This window comes from Misgurnus anguillicaudatus, chromosome 12 (genome assembly GCF_027580225.2).
Source record: "Misgurnus anguillicaudatus chromosome 12, ASM2758022v2, whole genome shotgun sequence".
NCBI lineage: Eukaryota > Metazoa > Chordata > Actinopteri > Cypriniformes > Cobitidae > Misgurnus > Misgurnus anguillicaudatus.
In genome coordinates this window covers 41148717-41168563 of record NC_073348.2, presented here as the reverse complement: position 1 = coordinate 41168563, position 19847 = coordinate 41148717, and the positions used below count along the sequence as shown (strand labels likewise).

Here is a 19847-nt window from a genome sequence, read left to right as displayed (position 1 = left end):
ATTGTGGTAAATTTTTTGTCTAAAAACTACTTTCTCATCAAGAAAATGCATATTGATTTAAGAATTTTTTGATATTTGTACTGAAAACAGGTCAAAAATACTATGTTAGAAAGTCATTTTTGTAGTGCATAAATTTGACTCGTACTAACGTCACTGTTGTTATCACTGTTATATGTGATAGGTTGTGTTATGTATTATATCCTATTGAAAATCACACACACACAGCTACCATCTCAACATTATCATCATTGTTTACATTTAGCAATATATAAACAATACATTCAGCACAAAATTCTTTATTAATGTCAATGCACTTCAATGTGATTTTATCTTCTTATAATGCATTTGGTTTTTGTGAATAACTCAATTCATGTCCTTTACTTTCTGTGCTCATTTTTCCTTCTTTCATATGAATCCAATTTTGATTCCTGAGGCTCAGTTGACTCAGATATTTCTGAAACGCTAGATTTCCTTCATTTAAAGAGACATGAAGTATAGATGCGAACAGACGGACGGCTCTTTTCTGTCCAGCGGGTGTGGTTCACATTACAAACAGAGACATTTAACAGTCAAACTCGGTGCCCATCTTCGTGTTTAAACACGCCACCGCTCAAAGAAACATGCAAATCTGTGCGTAGCCAGTGCGTTGACTGTTTGACGTGTTTACTGTGTGGACTTTATAAAGTTTAAGACCTCACATCATTCTCTTTCACAGAAATTATAATCCACTTTTACATTTCAAAGGCACCGTGCTTTCCTTCAAGAGGGACTTTGGGAAGATTCATTAGCGAGGGATGTTTCCATATATGATAAAATGTTCTCTCGCTGGACACAGAGATTATTTGCATACAGTTAGAGCGAGTCTGCGGATGACAGTACTCTAGTGTACGGCCCTATCATAACGTATGTTTCCTTCATCATCAGTGGAAAAAACAACGAAACAAAAAACACAGATGTATACGTGCAACACACTGGAAAAAAATACAAATCAACATATATGTTACTTTAACTTAACAAATCAAGTTAAACAATTTACATATGTCAACTTTCTTAAAATCATCATAGGTTGAATTGACTCGCAAAACCAAGTTGTTTTAACTTCATGCTGCGTGCACAGATGAAGTCTGCTCATTCACAGATTTTTTAATGGCTTGTTCTTATTTTTTTGCATGAATAAATATCATTCATAAGGCCATGAACAACTCTAGAGAGTAACACCTAACATATGGCGCTTGATAATAACTTTCTTTAGTTTGCATAATGACAAAATAACGCACTCAACGTCATCCAGACTTCATCTGAGAGGTTTACATCTGGGCCAGAAAGCCCAAAATGAGCCATGATTGAAAGAGAAGAATATGTTTATGATGAAGTTAAAGAGACAGATAACTGATGGAAAGCTTTGAGTCTCTGAACAAAAGAAAAGGACATCTGTTAGGTCTAGAGAAACCTATTCACGTTCCTGAACTGCGATGTTAACCGATAGTAAACAGTAAAAGAACCCATTTGAATTGCCTTTGTCCAAGTTTAGGTGACTTAAACCCAACAGACAATCAGCTGGAACATCAAATAAAAGCAAAATTTTACTAGCAGTTCAGGCTGTGCGTGCTCCTGTTAGAGCGGCCGTGCCCTTCACCCGACACAACCAGAAGAGCATTTGCATGGCAGGTCCAGTTAAATGAGGAGACCAGATTGTCTCTACCTGGCATGCAAACCAGCGGAGCTGCAGTTAAAGCAGCACAAACACACACACACATACATACACACACACACACAGGTGTGTCTTTCTAATGCAGAATCTCTCTCTCTCTCTCTCTCTTTTCTCTCTCTCTCTCTAGAGATATGGAAATGAGCTCTGAGATTTACTCTCTAGACATTGAGCAGTAAATGAGCAGTACAGGTCAGTCTGAGTTATCTCCAGCATCTGGTCAACTTCATGTTTTGCTAGCTCAAGTCTACTATCCAAAGTTAGTGGAGTGAACCGAACTTACAACTTGTAAAAAATGCCACGTTCATTTCTGGTGAAGAGGAAACAGGCGGTTGGTGCTGGATGGCAGTGGAAAGAATCTGACACCTGCACTGATCCAGACACAGGTACGTTAACTCCATTAGCAGACTCGTTCATCATAAGCGTGTGAGGACTATAAGATAAGATGATCTGGAAATCATACAATAAACTCTTAAAGTCATCAGTATTTTTGTGCACTCGACTGCTTACTGCTTTATAATGAATGATTCTTTTAATAAGCATTAATCAAGTTTCATTTAGTGCAAAGCTGCTGTGTAAAAGGTGATACAGAAATAAATTAAAATGAGATTCGTTTTGATGAATAAATTGCTCTTTGTTCGCTAACTGTGGATTTACAGTAAATGCACCTGCATCTTCATCTAAACGGTTTCTCTGAGACTGAAATAAGATGAATTTTACTTCAAAGTAAAATAGTGTTCATGTATAGCTCATAGCTGGTAGAGCATTGCATTAGCGGCGCAAAAGGTCAACACATACTGATTTAAAAAATGTAAAACCTTGTAGTGCACTGTAAATCACTTTGGATAAAAACGTCTTCCAAATGCGTAAATGTAGAAAAGATCTCAACAACATCTTAGACTCCAAAAACTGTCAATAATACACACTTAAACATATCTAGAACACTTCTTACAAGATTTAGATCTCAGCTATGAAATCAAATGCATTTGAGAACTCAGACAGAGATAGACAGACAGACAGACAGATCAGACCTGTGGTTTCATTTGTACTTTATTTGTTTCTTTCTCATGATAGAAGCAGATGTAGAGACACCCACCGATGATGTTCTGGAATCAGTGCCTGACACCCCACCGCCTGTCCAAAAACCTCCACCTGTTGCTCTGGAAGCCGTTCGTGTCTCTCGCTCTGTCGATTATGGGATGGAGAGAATCCAACAACATCAATCGCTGCATCAGAGTTCTCGTCCTTCATCTGCATTAGCGAACCCAACACAGCACAAAGTAAGTTCACTTTCTTCACATACATATATAGAGACTAAAGACATTATTAGGTGTAACTTCACTCCTGTTTAACTGCAGGTTCGGGAATCCAGTGGATCCTCAGAGTTTTTGTGCTCCGTGTGTCATAAAATGTTTCCTCTACAGCGCATGCTCACTCGTCACCTGAAGTGTCACAGTCTGATTAAGCGACACCCGTGCAGGTACTGCGGTAAAGGCTTCAACGACACATTTGACCTGAAGAGACACATGCGGACACACACAGGTGATAACATAAAACATTACCTAGCTTGGTCTCAACATCTTATTAGGTGTCGATGCACGATGACCCACCCGTGACCCTGTCCGCTCTCTCCGCAGGTATTCGTCCGTACAGGTGTGATCTGTGTGATAAAGCGTTTACGCAGAGATGCTCGCTGGAGTCGCACCTGCGCAAGATCCACGGCGTGCGTCAGCAGTACGCGTACCGCCAGCGACGCTCCAAGATCTTCGTGTGCGAGGACTGCGGCTTCACTTCCAGCCGACCGGACGAGTATTTCCTGCACGTGAGACAGCAGCACCCGAGCAGCCCCGCGCTTCGCCGTTACTACCGCAAACACGTGCTCGAGAGTCCCGCGCAGCACACCATTGCCCCCTTCATGCTGTACCCGCCGGCGGGTCTTTACATGTAAGCGCAACTGTCTGAACAGGACTGATGACTGTCAAGGAAACTCTACTGGCATTGGAGCCAAAAAGTGTGAGACTAACGCGTTAACATGTCATTTACATGTTTACACGTAGTACATGTTAAGGCGTTAGTTTCACACTTTTGTCCCCAACGGCCTTCCGTACTACTGTGCATCTCCAAAAAGAGATGTTTGACAAGCAAAAGAGTCACGTTTATCTGTGAAGTCATCGACTGAAGTTGAAACCACAGAAACTCTGACCTGCTGTGTGTAATGAATGAACAATGTTATTTATCAGCCTTTTAAAAAAGAGCCATAAACTGTAAAGCTAGAAGACAAATGTAGGTTATTTTATTATTTGTTAAAGTGTGAAGTTATTCTCAGTTTTATTTTGTGGGTTTGACTCCTTTACTTAATCACAGATGAGCTATATCACACTATTACTCCAGCGATATTGCTTTATTAGTTTACAGTAGTAACCCTAAATACTCATGCGACTGTAAGGTTAAATATGTATTTGATGATGTGAGGCAAGAGAGTACATTTGCATTTTTAGCATTTCATGCAAATGTACATCAACAATCAGTTTTTACCCTATGAACACTTTCCAAACCACAAAGACAGAATGCAATATTCACACAGATATATCACACATGATGACTGTATTCGGCTCTGTTCATGTGAAATGTCATTGTGTTGTGTTGTGTTAAGGATTATTAAGAGATCCATTTTACAAATCAAAGTTGTGACTGTTTGTTCTTTCACCCGTATATAAGAATGATCAGTGTTGTATTAGTACATCAGATTAAAGGGACATTCTGTCATCATTTTTGGGTGAACTATCCCTTAAACAGTTAATCATTGTAGCAAGAGTCATCTTCTACACCAAAGTTACTGGTTAATTGTCCAAGATAACGAGAAAATGATCATAGAGTATTTCTAATGTTTTCATGTGATCTCTTATTAGATATTGAGAAGTTAGGGATTGTTTATTTATAAACACAATTAATCTACAACAGATTTTATTACATTATATTTATATCACTTTATTTAAAGGTACATTTTAAAGAAATTGTGTGCGGCCTTTACTTTTATTAAAACAGTGCTGTTGGGTTGTTTGAGGTTTAGTTTGTATCATTTAACAGTGATGTTTATCTAAGCAAACAACACAAATGGGCGATTACCCGGTTTAGATTAAGCCAGGTTATATTAAGATAAAGACATTACTGGTGTGAATCTTGAGACAGCACTGATATATACTGTATGTTGAGATATGTGAGTTTCAGTAAAAACACCTCAAACATGCATTTTAGTCTGGGATTAAACTCAACTCCTGTCTGGGAAACCAAACCGCCTCAAACTCATTAAAGCTCACAGCTGATAAACACAAAACTGCATCATTTATTTACTTTTTAAATACACATTCATGGTCTTATTGTAAGAACACAGAAAGATCATAAATGTATATTGAGAGAGTAAACAGAGTACATTTAGATGTCGAGATGTAGATTTACTCATTTAAATAATGTGTGTAGGTAACAAACATGATTTAGGGATAAATGCAAACTTTGTTAAATAAATAAGTCAACTTTATTTCCAAGTTGTTCACTTAGTTTTCTAATATGTAATAAAAATGTCATTTTCTTTTTTTTTGTACAAAAATAACATCATGTAGCGAATACACTGCAAAAAATGACTTTCTTACTTAGTATTTGTGTCTTGTTTTCAGTACAAATATCTAAATTAAATAAGTCTAGTTTTTAGACAAAAAATATACAATTTAAGTGAAGTTGTGCTTAAAAGAGCCAAAAAAAATCTGCCATTGGGGTAAAAAAATCTTGAAATAAATGTAGTTTTTTCTTTAAAATGTAGAATTTTTTGGATATCTGAATACAAAACAAAAATTCTAAGTAAGAAAGTCATTTTTTTCATTGTATGCATTGAAACAGTGTTGCAGATACTGAATGAAATATAAGTGCGTGTAGAGAGGATAGTGTTTGTGTTTAGATGATAAATCTGTGAACCTCTTGACTTCTGTCAGGTGCTTTAGACTCTAAATAAACAGTGAATAAATTCTGTATGTAAATGACAGAAAGAGGATCACCATACAGACAGAAACCTGAACATGTTAACACTTCTGTACAGCAGACTGGCAGTGATGCTCTTATAGATCACACAAACACATCAACAATCCACACAACTCAGCACTACACAAACAAACCAAAAGAACTGTTATGAAGACATCTCAATGTCTGATGTAATGTTGGAGTGACGCTATGAGCTAACAACAGATCAGACCGCTGTAAACCAGATCAAACCACAATAGAACAGATCAGACCAGTGCAAAGTAGATCAAATCAGACGGGCATATAGTAGAAGAGATCAGTGTAGAGTAGATGAGATCAGACCAGTGTAAAGTAGATCAGACCAGACGGGCATACAGTAGATGAGATCAGACCAGTGTAAAGATTAGTTCTGATCAGTGTAGAGTAGATGAGATCAGACGGGCATACAGTAGATGAGATCAGTGTAAAGTCTGATGACCTCTTCTGACAGTGTGTGTAGTGTCTGATGTGTTTGTGTTCTTCATCAGGAGATTTCAGAGCTACAGCGACGCTCCCACATCAGAAGTTCAGACCCTTTAGCACAAACTAATAAATATCCTTCACTCTTCACCTGTGGCCTGTGTACCTGTCATAAACAAAACATCAGAAACAAAGTTTAAGTCAAGTTTAGTTCAGTGCTCTCCTCCAACATTGTGCCAGCGGGCACCACACAGAGTCTGTGAGTTGCCCACCGAAGCACATTTTACTAATAGACTCTATTTTAATATTTATTTATTACATATTTTATATATTAGGTTGGCTTAATAATGATAAACATATCAACAAGTAAAATAAAGTACATTTAAGAAGTAAAACTTGTTGTTTTGAGTAGACTATATCAAAAAGATTGTTTTATTCATTGTGGTCTCGTTGAGTTAGATGCACAGTTATTTCAGCATATAAACAAACATATTCACAGACTAATAGAGAGAAAAGTAAAAACATTTCATCTTTACATCTCTAAAGACATGTGTCTAATGTTGGCAAAAATGTATTTATTTTCTATATAAACACATTATATTTATTAACTGAACACTTTTTAATATGAATACATGTCAAAATCTGATTTTAAACTGTTTATTGATTGGCTGATGAAAACTCACTCTGTTGAACAACAGCAGGTGGCGATGAAGTGGCGTCACTAGCGGGTAATGACAGGCAGAGGTCGCTGCTGAGCTCTAGAAACATCATCAGGGGGTTAAATAAGTTTGTACAAACACACACACACACACACACACACACACACACACACACACACACACACACACACACACACACACACACACACAACTGACAGGGGTGACAACTGTCTGCTGACTGACACACAATCGAACAAATGTTGCTGCAAACTGCTCATACTACAATAATAGAATGAAGGTGACAAGCAGCTGATGTGAACAGATATAGTGTGTGTGTGTGTGTGTGTGTGTGTGTGTGTGTGTGTGTGTGTGTGTGTGTGTGTGTGTGTGTGTGTGTGTGTGTGTGCTCAGAAACATGCTTACATGCCACAGCGGATCCTCACAGCGGACCGGCACAGAACACAGCGACCGGCACATACACAACTCTGTGATTGAAGGAGAAACACACCAAGACACAAACACACACACACAGACAAAGACACAAACACACATACGCAGACAAAGACACAAACACAGACACACACACAGTGGTTTGGGGTGTGCAGGATACAATGCATGACTGAGTGACAGAATGTAATGTGATTATCAGTAACATCATCTTAAAAGTGAAACACAGATCAGTCTCAGATTGAAATGTTTACAGACAGACACAGATACAATCATGTAAACTCTTTTAAACTCTTTAGTTAGTTTGATAAACTGGCCTTAAATATTATTGTAGTAACATAAAACTGCAAACTGCTCCTTTGATGTGATGTTTACTTCAGTCACAGAGTCAATATTAGACTAGATGAATGTAATGTTGTTACCCGTGTCTCTGCTGATGTTCAGTCTGTCAATCTCATCCTGTAATCTCTTCATCTTTTGCTTTAGTTCTTCATTCTCCTCTTCAGCTGCCTGTAAGCACCTGAATGAAACCACATCACATCACATCACATTACTGATGGACTAACATTGCCTATCTTTACATGCACATATTCTGACTAAATTGGTAACACTTTAGTTTACGGTGTCTTTGTTACACATGTTACATGTAATTATTATAGTAATAACAGTTATATATGCATATTACATGCAACTAATCCTAAACCAAACCCTAATCCTAACCCAACCCTACAGTAAGTACATGTTGTTAATGATTATTACTTAGTACTTAAATATATCATTACACTTTAACAGTGACGCCGTAAAATAAAATGTAACCACTGAATTTAATCTGATTGTAGGTTATGACAGTACCGTTTACGTGTTCCCTAATCTGATTAAAATGTACATTCAATATAATCCAGACAAAACATCTGCACAAGCGCACAGCCAGGGTTGCCAGATTAATGTATCAAAACCAACCCAATGGACACACAAAACAAAGCCAAAAACATCCCAATGACTATTCACAACCAAAATACCAATAAACTAAACTCAAATTTTTTTTAAAGTAGCCCAAATCTGAACTCAGCCAAAAAGCAGAGGACTTGGCAACGCAGCGCACAACATCCCTCATTGAGTTCACACTTTATTTCTGAATAAATGTACAAAGTCAAAGTTAAGTAAGTTGTTCTTAAGAAGTTTTCAGATATAGGCAATAAAAACAGGCACAGCCCTATTTTAACAGGCGTGACTCCATATAATGTGTGTTGCCATTGCCTTTCTTTTGCATGTTTCTGTGACGTGAATCATGTGATGCATAAATAACAGGTAAATATAAGATGTGAACTTAAGCACAAGATATTTTTGCATCCAATTGAGAAAATACTAAGATTCACGCGCTTACATGCATTATTTTCTCTGATGATCGGATCACAGATCAGACAATACCACCCCTTTAAATCCAAATTTGCATCCAATCAACCTCAATCATACTGATTAAACATGAAACATGAAGGCTTTTCAATCCGACTGAGCCATCAATATCATTATAATCGGATTATTTGGCTGCACCTACTGTGTAACAAACACAATACAAATGTTTTCAGAAATTCATTCATTAAAGGCGGAGTCCACGATGTTTGGAAATGGAGACGGGCCGACTACCAAAACACACTTATAGCCAATCAAATCAAATCAAATGCCGGGTTGCGTATGTGTGGGGCGGGTCTATCAACAGAAGGTCCAGATTCTATTGGGGAAGGGGCGTGTTTGTTTAGGTGATTTCAAATATCAACATTGGCTTTCAAACATCATGGACTCCGCCTTTAAAAACAATGCAAACTGTAATGACATTGTTGCTCCTCACTCCTGAAGATGAATCGTGTGTTTTATCTGGACACAAACAGTGTTATTGAACAGTAGACAGGTGAGGACGCGTCTATAGGATCATGAGACAGGTAAAGCAGGAACCACGAATGAATGAAAACAAAACACAAAGCACGTCAAGGCAGGGAGCAGTCTGATGACATCACAGACCTGAGCTTAATCACAGCCAATCAAAAGTGAAACGTTTACTATGGTGCATAACTACAGACAACAGTGTAAAGCTGGGTGGATAAATGATCAGTTATATAATAGATCAGATCAGATCTGAGATCAGTGCTGTGGAACAGATGATGATGTACCTCTGCAGTTCCTCTGTGATGTTCTCCTGTGTTTCTAAACTCCTGATGAGCTCTGGTTTGTGTTCTGGAGGATCATCTGGACCTGGACACATCTGATTCTGAAGCATTCACATTCTTACTGAGATTAATCCGTATCATGATCCAGATTGAGAAGATAAAGGAGGAGCATCATACCAGTTTCTCCTTCGGGTGTAGATAGTCAATCTTCATCATAATGTCAGCGCTGTGATCAATGGCTCCTGTCTCTCTGTAAAGTAGAAGTACTGCAGTGAACATCAAGAGCTCTGAGAGAAAATAAATCAACTGAAGATGTTTGACCTGGTGGCTGTGTAAGAGTAACCAACAAACGCCAGATGAACTCCGACTGGAGCGCGGTCCATGACGTCACACAAGTTCTCCTAAAGTACAGAGAAATCACTTTGATACTGTGAATATTCAAGACTGATGTGCACGACAAACATCTCTCGTCACTATATAAGCATGAGAGATGATTCAGGTACCATTTGACTGAGACAGTCATCCAGAACATCAAAGTTTGAGGTGTCCGTGGGATCTGAGACTTCAGGATGATATGGAGCTGGAAGAAGATGAAGAGAAGTCCAATCCAGACCCTTGAAGAACGAATGTTTCTGAAAGTCTCCAGAACCCTTTGAACCCATTCTCACACTACGATCACAGATCAGACCTGAGATCAGTGAGCACGCATCAGAAGACACCTCCGAACTCATGATGGGAAATTCAAAATAATCCTGTTTAGATAAAAAGACACACGGTTTACTCTCATCTCAAACAGTTGAAAATATATAAAGCCATATTTACTCTTTATAAATGAATTATGGTTTTATTATAGTAAAAGTGTAGTAAACATAGTTTTTTACTGTACTGATTATCATTTTTAAAACCATGGGTAAACTAAAATAACCGTGCATGGACAAAAGAGTTTAGATTTTATGATCTTTTCTCATTTAGTAATAAAAGAGCTTACACAGTAAATCATTACACACACACACAATAAAAAGTCTGACTTCCTCCTCATTGATTTATTATAAGTAGACGGAAAACAGAACAAACACTACTGATGTGTACACTACTGAGATGATTTACTCTCAGACACCTTTGGAAATTTAAAGAGTAATGATCAGAGATCAGTGATATGTAATCTGAGTGTTTGTTATATCAAACTGTGTGTTTCTAATATTTCATTCAACAAACACAACACCTTGAAGTGGATTATTTTAGCATAGGTCTCAGAAATGGACTCGGCGTAAAAGGGTGTTGTTCCGAAAAGCATCTCGTACGCGCACACGCCCAGAGCCCACCAGTCACACTCCACACCGTATCCTTCTTCACCCTCCACCGCCCTCAGGATCTCCGGTGAGAGATAATCTGGTGTACCCACCGCCAAACACGAGCGAATCTGTACAGAAAACATCTCAACTTTACACTGCTCATGAATATTTAATGAGGCCTTCATCTGAGGTTTTGTGCAATGACCTCACCAGCCCATCATCGTCCAGACGGAGACACGAGCCAAAATCGCCCAATCGTACGTGACCGTCAGCAGTCAGCAGGATGTTATCGGGTTTAATGTCTCTAGAGGAGGGCAAACGGATATTAAACATCATGAAATACAGTATGTAAGAGATATGATAAGAGATTACCTGTGCACGTAACCCAGTCCATGAATACAATCGATGGCCATCACCATCTCAGCCAGGTAGAACTGAGCCATGTCCTCCGGGATACCATCCCCAAATTTACTGAGTAACGTCAGCAGATCTCCTCCAACATAATAATCCATCACTAAATACTTCTCAACACAAAAGAAAAAAATCATTCCTCATATCTTTGCATTCACTTACAATTTTAATAAAGTTTTTTTTGCCATCATCAAGTAAAACACTTTCCTGCCAATGATGAGTTTTTACAGCAATCCATATTTCTACTATTAAAGACTTCTGAGTGTGCTGTCGGTCGAACTCATTTTGTTTTTAAATATGAATCTTTTATCATTAATCTAGTACTTTTGGACTGGGGATGAATTTTTAAGAGTTTCTCTTTATTATGCCTAAAGATCAAGAACATTTTATTCTTTATACAGAAACTGTCAGACACGTACGAGGTAATTGTCATCCTGAAAGGCGTAATGGAGTTCTGTGATCCAGCGTCGATCTCCTCTGAGCAGAACCTCTCTCTCTTCCTGATAACATGCGGTCTGAACACACACACAGAGAGATACACAAACACACACACACACACACATACACACACACAGAGTGATTCATCACATGATGGATGGCAGAATTGTGTTTGTGATGAGATGAAGATGTCTTTACCTCTCCACGCTTCAGCATGTCCCATTTGTTCATGATTTTGAGTGCATACACCTGCTGTGTGCTGTTCATTCTGGCCAGTGCCACCTGACGAAGAGCAAGAGATTTGATATATCTGTTATCTGCAGAATAATCATCATCATCACAGAGATCTGAACCTCACCTCACTGAACGTCCCTCTGCCAATCACCTTCAAGATGTCAAAATCATCTCTCCTCAGTCGAGTCTTCTTCACCTGTCTGACCAGAGGTTCAGCTGAGAGAAGATAACATCACATGTCAGAAGTGATCCAGATGACTGCTTGGCTTCATTAATGGATGGATAAGATGAACATCCCTCCTGAAAGATCCAGCTAAGACCAGCATAAGCTGGTGAGCTGGTTTTAACTGGTCTCCAAGCTTGTTTTTAGCTGGTATTGCTGGTGTAGCAAGCTGGTCTAGCTGTGTTATGGTCACTTTTTAAGCTGATCTAGCTGGAAGACCGGCTGACCCACCAGCTTGACCAGCTTTGCCAGGCTGGGAGGACTAGCTAAAACCAGCTACCAGCATATGCTGGATTTTTCAGTAGGGATAACAGATGAAGAATGTGAGGTACATGTGTCATTCAGCTGATGAAGATCTACAGGATTAGTTTGTGACTGAACAGAAGTATAAGAGTAGATGTTACAGTCTTTCATACGCTCTGTTGCCCTTTAACAGTGAAGCGCTCAGAAATAAAACACATGAATCTAAAACCTCATTCACACGGCACTTTGGTCCAAGAAAATTTCCTTTAAATTGTCAGAGAGTCTTCTGTGTGAACACAAACGGGTGATTCTCGCGAAATTAGACTTATGAGGTGTCATGAGCAACGAAACATTTTGATAATAAACGCAAATGCAGAGTATCAAAATAAGAAGCATCTCTTCGTGTATTATTTTGCACATGATTTCAATTGACATCAAACCAATTTTGTTGTTCTTTCCACATTTAAAAAAATAAAAAGCTTCAGTGCACGTTATACTCTAAACATTTACAGTAAAGAAACATGTGGTATTTGGTTATCATTAGTAAATGTAGAGACAATAATAAGGAATATAAATGTGTCCAAGAAAAATTTTCTCATCCTCCGCAACAATTTTCAATCATTGTTTAAGCACTCAAGGAACTAACATTTAAAAAAAATTGTTGTAAGGGACATAATTGACTGTGACACTCAAGATGGCTACCAGGTAAGCAGTTCTTATTTTTTTTCTCCAGATAAAAGTTAAAGTTTTGTTTGTTATAGTACCTAGACAACTTTTTAGTTCTCATTACCGAAACATGAGTTTGTAAATGCATACATTTAATCATGTTGCGGTAATGATCATTTTTGATAATGTAAAAAATTTTAATAATTCTAAAGAAAATATTTTTTAAATCTTCTAAAAAATAATGGTTATAGTAAGTTCAGACCTTAATCTTATATGTGCAAAAAAATGGCTTCAAGGGCTTTTAAAAGAAATCTCACACCTTCTAAGTCTGGATTTCATGAGAATCACCCACACGTCCCATAATTGTTCTGGGATCGCTCTCATAAAGAGGACCTACATAACATTGCCGTAACATTCACAGAAAGCATTCTGTGTGAACAAGAGACAGTAATGTGGACACGCGTGTCATCGCAACTAGAAGTTATGGTTAAGCTCTTTGACACAGAGATTTAAACGCAGAGAAAGAGAGATAGATAGAGAGATGAAGATGTTACAGGGTGAAGACAGACACCCATCAGCTGCTGCTAAATTTATTTATGAGTTTCACACCATCAGAAATAATCTACAGCCCTGCTCATGTATTGTACTTTTAGTCTACCTCTCATGTGTCTCTGTTAATCTACAGTTATATACTTCTTTAATGTTTATATTTCAAAGTCTATTTCATATTATAAATATCCTCTGACTTCATTTGCAGTAGCACTTCATCCATCACACAGCACCTTAATTACACCTTAATGTTCGTTACTATTGTGTTATTTCATGGTTCCTGTTTTATGTATAATGCTTTGGCAATACTGTAAGTGATGCAATTATGCCAATAAAGTTCCCTTAAAATAAGAGAGAGAGAGAGAGAGAGAGAGAGAGAGAGAGAGAGAGAGAGAGAGAGAGAGAGAGAGAGAGAGAGAGTTGGTGTTGTGTTGTCCATGTAGGGTGTAACTGTTATAATGTCAACACTGCCACTGCTCTCTGTGTGTGTTTGTGTGTTTTATTTTGTTGCATAGTGACAACTCTTTAAAGGTATGAACACACTGACATCCTGTACAGACAAAGACACACACACACACACACACACACACACACACACACACACAGATAGTAGACATGTACACAAGTGTGTGATCTTTAGAGAAATAATTCTGTCATCATCACTGACATCATTTCACAACTGACTGACTGTGTGACACAATGAAAGTGTTCAAAACAAACATCTGCGCTGTTAAACCTCAAATAAATCAAACATAAAAGATATTAAAGCCACACAGACTGATTTCATTTACTGAGACAGCTTGAGGTTAAATAATGACAGTAATGATGACATGACCTCAGATGACCTTGTCAACACTGAGACTGAAAGACAGACATGAATGAGGTAATATGAGGTAAGATTACTGACCCCACTGAAGGAAACGTCTAACATATTTCTCTCGAGCTCGAGCAGACGAGTTAAACTCTTGATAAACTCCAACCATCAGATCCAGAAGCGTCTGCAGCCCGACGTGACTCAGTTGATCTGACGCGGGGACGATCGACTCCTTTAGGATGGGCAGGTTGTCTTCGTGACCCGTGTCTTTCGGACGAGCGGCTTTATTGGGCACTGGGCCCGTTGACATGACAGCGATCCAGACCAGATCTGATTCATCTATAATCCACCTCCATAACTCCTGAAGAACTCCATCAGATCTCTCACGCTTTACAGACTTCTGTTCCAGTACTGATGTATACTTAAACACACACACACACACACGTGCTCGCTCGCTCACTCTCTCACTCTCTCTCTCTCTCTCTCTCTCTCTCTCTCTGTTCCTCCAGCCAGCCTCAATCCCTTTTTTTGTGTGTGTGTCTCTCTCTCTCTCTCTCTCTCTCTTTATGTTATTGTGTTTTTCTTGAGGTGTGTCTCTTTTCTGTGTTTAGCTCTTAATTTTACTCTAGTATCAGAGTCACGTCACTCAGATTTACTCTAGTAAGAAAAGTTTGTCAGTCTGTTTAAATAAAACTCACACATGTGCTGCTCTACTTCTCTAATTCAGAGCAGAAACATCCACCTGTCACCGGTCCACAGGTCTCAGGTCAGTCCATAACTCATCTTCTCTCCTCATGGAATTTCATTGTGTGAACAGAAACACTGACGTCAGCCTCATTCTTCATCATCTTCATCACAGGTGAAACTCAACTCTCAGGCACATCATCCACAAAATTTTGTGTATTGAAATATTTCTCTTTAGTGTGTCAGTAGAAATCATCATGAGTCCTATGATACACAGAGATCAGATCTCATCATACTTAGATCAGTCTCATATTATCTGCTGGTCTAATCTACACTTCACTGAGTGCATTATCTCCAGTAATGTCTCCTCTATTAATATACACTGATAGGGTTGCCAGATCTGCATATAAAAACATACTCCATACCTAAATGACATATTTTACAGTCAATGTCGTGCATTACACACAATTGATTTTTACTGTATACTAGTCATCATAAACCCGTGTGTCTGTTACTATAATAAAATCATCATGCCTTAAAACTGACAGCATGATGACAAAATAACTTAGTGCACCAGTTTAAATGTAAGCCAAAGCTACGGGAAAAGCAGGGCTTTGGCAACACAGCTCACTGACTTCCTGTCAGACGCAAATTAGCATTTTAAGTTTTTTACATTTTTTTAGAAGACGTTCATGCACACCTCACTGCCCAATAGAAGTATGGCCTTGTCCCAAAATAACACACACCGGACTTGTGGACTTCCTTAGAGTCCCCACTTTGATGACATCATGTAGAGCAGACCTTAGGGACCCTGTAGACAAGGGCGCACCGGAGTCGTATTTTGCAATAGACTCGAGTGTCACACCAGAAATAGGAAGAGAAGTTGCCCATCAGTGTGGACTTCAGAGCGTAAAAATGACAGATTGGACACCTTATGGACTCATAGACTGAGCAAGCACGTGCAATTTAAGGCCACAAGATAAAAAAGTCCACATGAAGTGCGCCATTTGGGACAGGGCCTGGTAAGGACCCTAGCTCACTTCACATTGGGAACATAGGGACCATCAATGCTCAATGTTTTTTTTTGCGTTGCATTGTGGGAATATTTAGGGAAGGAACGTTCCAGTGCACTGGAAGGTTTTTGCGATTAACCATTAAAATGTCCGACTCCCTGATCAGTGCCCTGACTACTCAACAAGAGAGCTGATTGAGACATGAGGTGTGTGTGTGTGTGTGTGTGTCTGATTTGATTTGTTAATATGGGTTGATTTACTACTTCCACCTGTACTGTATGCAATTAAATTCTGAATGCAATGAATGTGTGCAACTTCTGAGCATAATTAAAATAGCTTCACAACAGGTCCAGGAACAATGAAACATTTTATAGCTGAATTCCGTCAATGTAGATTATATATGACCTGCTACATCCACACAGAAGTGCAAACTGCGTGATACTGAATCCCACAATGCAATGCGCATTGACTCTTTTTTACTCTTTTATCAGACTGACAAAAGAAATGTGAAAAATACCCAAGCACACTGTTTTAAGCATTTCTAACTAAAATTATCAATAACTAAAGTTTAATATTATTTATACAGTACTTATTTAACTTAAACACTATCTACCTAAGCTTATTTGCAGTAGTTTAGTTATTGTTGGTGATAGTTTACGTGTTTAATTAGGACTCGTTACCTGGTGCAGCCAGCCGACCGTACAGATGAACAACAGCCGAGTGACCCCGCCTACGTCGTCGACGTCATAAGGCGCAGCCCCGCCCCGCTTGAGGTTTTTATACATAGTGAATTAAAATCAGTTTGATTTTGATGTTTAATTAAATACAGAGCAGAGAGCAGACGTCATTGTTTTATTTCTTCATCACCTCTCTGAATCTCTTGTGTGTTTGGAGATTGTGTGATTGTGTGTTATTTATTTGTATGAACACAAGAGGGCGGTAAAACAAAGCGAGACAAAGAAATAAGATATAATCCTCATATGTTGTGATCTGATATTTAGACGTTAGTCTGTATCCTGACAGAATCACGACAATTAAAGAAATAACCAAACAATTTGTAAGGAATAATTGACGACGGGCCATTGAATTATAAGAAAATAATGCACACCAAGGTGGTAATGCGGCACGACGTGAAGCGGAGTGCCGTTACACCGCAGGTGTGCATTATTTTCAAATAATTCAAAGGACCGGAGTCAATTATTCCGCTTATACCACGGTTACCACAAACATTGCTCTGGTGCCTATTTTTAAGACATTTGAAAAGATAGGTGTGCGGTTTACAGAAAAATAATCAACACCCATAGAACATTTCTCAGCCAATCAGAATGCAGCATTCAACAGACCCGTGGTATAAACTCAAATAATAACTGAACTAACTAGTTAAACAGCATCACTTTAATCCTTCATCATCAGTTCTGCAGTAGACTAAACATCTCTGACCACTCACATTACTTAAAGAGATTTAACCCTCAACACGGCTCTTATTGACCATTTTGGGTGTGATGTAATTCCATCCAAACCAATGACATAACACAAGTGACCTTTGACCTTTATCAATACATTTACATGTCGTATACTTTATAAATTATCAATGTTTAATAACAGCATAAATTCAGCCCGACAAAAGTAATTAAAGCTGACATTTCATACGAGTTTTTTAAGATTTTAAATAAATCCCCAGAGTCCATATGTGAAGTTTTGTGTGTGTCCTTTAAAATGCAAACGAGCTGATATCTGCATCAAATGTCAGTGCCATGGTTGGATAGTGCAGATTAAGGGGTGGTATTATTATAACAAGATCCCCTTCTGACATCATCAGGGGAGACAAATTTCAATGATCTATTTTTTCACATGCTTGCAGAGAATGGTTTAACAAAACTAAGTTACTGGGTTGATCTTTATCACATTTTCTAGATTGATAGAAGCACTGGGGACCAACTTATAGCACTTAAACATGAAACATGAAAGTCTGATTTTCATGCTATTAAGCAAAATATTTACCATGATACTCTGTTACACATACAAGAAAAGAACACACAATTTCATAAATAATAATGAGACAAACAAAACTCACTCATAAAAATGAGTAAAAAAAACCAAATTAATATAGTTAATTAATAATATAGTTTTAGAAAGAAAACAAATACAAGTATCCTTTGTAAATGAATAATCTAAGAGTTTTAAATTAGATTGTGTTGAGTAAGGAATATTTTAAAGATTGTAGAATCCCTAACAATTTTCCATTATGAAAACGTTCCCATAATGTTACATTTAAGTTTCAAAAACTTTTATATTTGAACATTCTTAGAGCGTTAAAAACGTCCAGTTGTTTAGACGTTTTATCAACGTTATTGTTTGGTTATAAGAATGTTTTTCAAAACGTTTTTAGAAGGTTCTGCTAACAATGCAATTATAATGTTTCTAAAACTAACGTGTTAAGGACATTAATGGCAGATAACGTTAGGAAAACGTTGTATTAATATTACTGCAAGAACGGTTCTTGATAACTTTAAGAGAACTTTTAGAGAACATTAGCCAAAGTTACAGGAACGTTCCCTGTTAGCTGAGGCTGATGCTGTCAATCATATGAGAGAGAGGAGGGTCAGACTGGGTGGGATGAAGATTAACTGTCTCTCTCTCTCTCTCTTTCTCTCTGCTTGTCTGGCTGAATTCCCAGACTGTGGTATGCAGCTGTCTAAGTTAACCAGCATCAAACACCAGCAGCTAACTCCTGGTGAGAAGAAGAAGACAGTAGAAAGAGAAAGTTGTGTAGATGTTGGGTGAGTAATGTTGAGCTGTGGAGATTTAGGGTGGGTGGATAATGTTCTGCTGGGACTCGGGTCGGGAGGTCTGGAAAATCTCATTTGAGTCTCAATGTTGTGAGCAGAAGTAGGTCAGTGCTGCACTTCTCTATTTCATCTCGACCATCTTTGCTCTAATGAAAGCCAGATGTGCTGCATGATCCACTAATCCCACTCTTTCTCTCTTCATTTCTTCATCTTCCTCTCTCAAAGGAAATGCTCCAGGTTCTTGGCCCTGAAGGAAAATGCCTTACAAACCACCTCCAGATGGAAACACATGCATGCACACACAAGCACGCACACACACACGCGCACACACAGCAAAACTATCCTGTTTATGGCCAAACTCAGCATGATAAAGCTTTATGACAAATGAAGTTTAGCTCTTTGCTCTTTTTAGATTCTTTGCTGGTCAACAAAGAAGAGATATAAGACTATATATGGATGCTTTTTGGTTACTCTTCAGTTTAAAATTCTCCTGTTGACGTTTAAATGTTTACTTATATCTTCGGATGTAAAACTGCTTACTGTTTCCATCTTTCTTCAGTGGGTGGTGGATCATTCAGAGCTTTATGGATCTCCCTTCATCACATTTCATCTAAAAGCTCTTTCAAATCACAATTTAAAACATCTTTTCAGCAGATATTTTCACCCCTCCTCTGTCTAGTGTTGTAATGCATCTAAACATGTATGTTTTAACTTGAAACTTGTCTGTTGATGAACTTTTGCTTACTTTATTGTACAGCGACCTTGAGCTTGGGAAAGGTGCTTTATAAATAAAACATTATTATTATAATATAGTTTATAAACATCCAGAAAATCCATTTTAGTTGAAGGAAATCCAGCTCATGCAGTAAGTTGTTGGTCTTCATGCACAGCACAGAGCTGTCAAAGAGTTTCAGTGTTTTAAATGCTTTCACTGTGTAACATTAACAGAGAGGAGGTTGTGCTCCAGCTGGAGTTCATTACTGTGTGTGTCTGTGTGTTCTGTGTGTGTGTGTCTGTGTGTGTGTGTGTAGAAGTGTTTCTGTGCATT

The 19847-nt window shown here is 38.2% G+C and overlaps 2 protein-coding genes across 4 annotated transcripts; one reads left to right on the top strand and one right to left on the bottom strand.

The window, feature by feature from the left end:
• The first annotated feature begins 1823 nt into the window (after window positions 1–1823).
• On the top strand, window positions 1824–4536 carry LOC129446693 (transcriptional regulator ovo). The gene is made up of 4 exons (XM_055207916.2): window positions 1824–2094; window positions 2783–2988; window positions 3067–3250; window positions 3346–4536. The coding sequence occupies exons 1-4, from the start codon at window positions 2004–2006 to the stop codon at window positions 3654–3656; spliced, it is 792 nt and encodes a 263-aa protein (XP_055063891.1). The 5' UTR covers window positions 1824–2003; the 3' UTR covers window positions 3657–4536.
• Window positions 4537–5341: 805 nt separating this feature from the next.
• LOC129446692 (myotonin-protein kinase) lies at window positions 5342–16735 on the bottom strand. 3 transcript variants are annotated; one of them, XM_073874638.1, is made up of 15 exons: window positions 16691–16735; window positions 11943–12034; window positions 11783–11866; window positions 11566–11661; window positions 11108–11256; window positions 10946–11039; window positions 10666–10863; window positions 9947–10195; window positions 9765–9844; window positions 9621–9693; window positions 9447–9544; window positions 7704–7801; window positions 7258–7319; window positions 6859–6933; window positions 5342–6341 (listed from the first exon to the last, which is right to left on the bottom strand). In XM_073874638.1, the coding sequence occupies exons 3-15, from the start codon at window positions 11849–11851 to the stop codon at window positions 6240–6242; spliced, it is 1443 nt and encodes a 480-aa protein (XP_073730739.1). In that variant the 5' UTR covers window positions 11852–11866; window positions 11943–12034; window positions 16691–16735; the 3' UTR covers window positions 5342–6239. The 3 variants fall into 3 exon arrangements, with proteins under 3 accessions (XP_073730739.1, XP_055063888.2, XP_055063890.2); XM_055207913.2 differs by lacking the exon at window positions 16691–16735 and adding an exon at window positions 14407–14795; XM_055207915.2 differs by lacking the exons at window positions 7258–7319; window positions 16691–16735 and adding an exon at window positions 14407–14795.
• Between the last annotated feature and the right edge of the window lie 3112 nt (window positions 16736–19847).

Bases quoted from the DNA above. Each gene is read 5' to 3' on its own strand.
- LOC129446693 (XM_055207916.2), top strand. From the start codon at position 2,004: ATGCCACGTTCATTTCTGGTGAAGAGGAAACAGGCGGTTGGTGCTGGA. The intron at 2,989-3,066 runs GTAAGTTCACTT...GTTTAACTGCAG, and splicing joins CGAACCCAACACAGCACAAA to GTTCGGGAATCCAGTGGATC. The intron at 3,251-3,345 runs GTGATAACATAA...CTCTCTCCGCAG, and splicing joins ACACATGCGGACACACACAG to GTATTCGTCCGTACAGGTGT.
- LOC129446692 (XM_055207913.2), bottom strand. From the start codon at position 14,623: ATGTCAACGGGCCCAGTGCCCAATAAAGCCGCTCGTCCGAAAGACACG. The intron at 11,867-11,942 runs GTGAGGTTCAGA...GCTCTTCGTCAG, and splicing joins GCAGAGGGACGTTCAGTGAG to GTGGCACTGGCCAGAATGAA. The intron at 9,845-9,946 runs GTACCTGAATCA...TCTGTACTTTAG, and splicing joins ATGACTGTCTCAGTCAAATG to GAGAACTTGTGTGACGTCAT.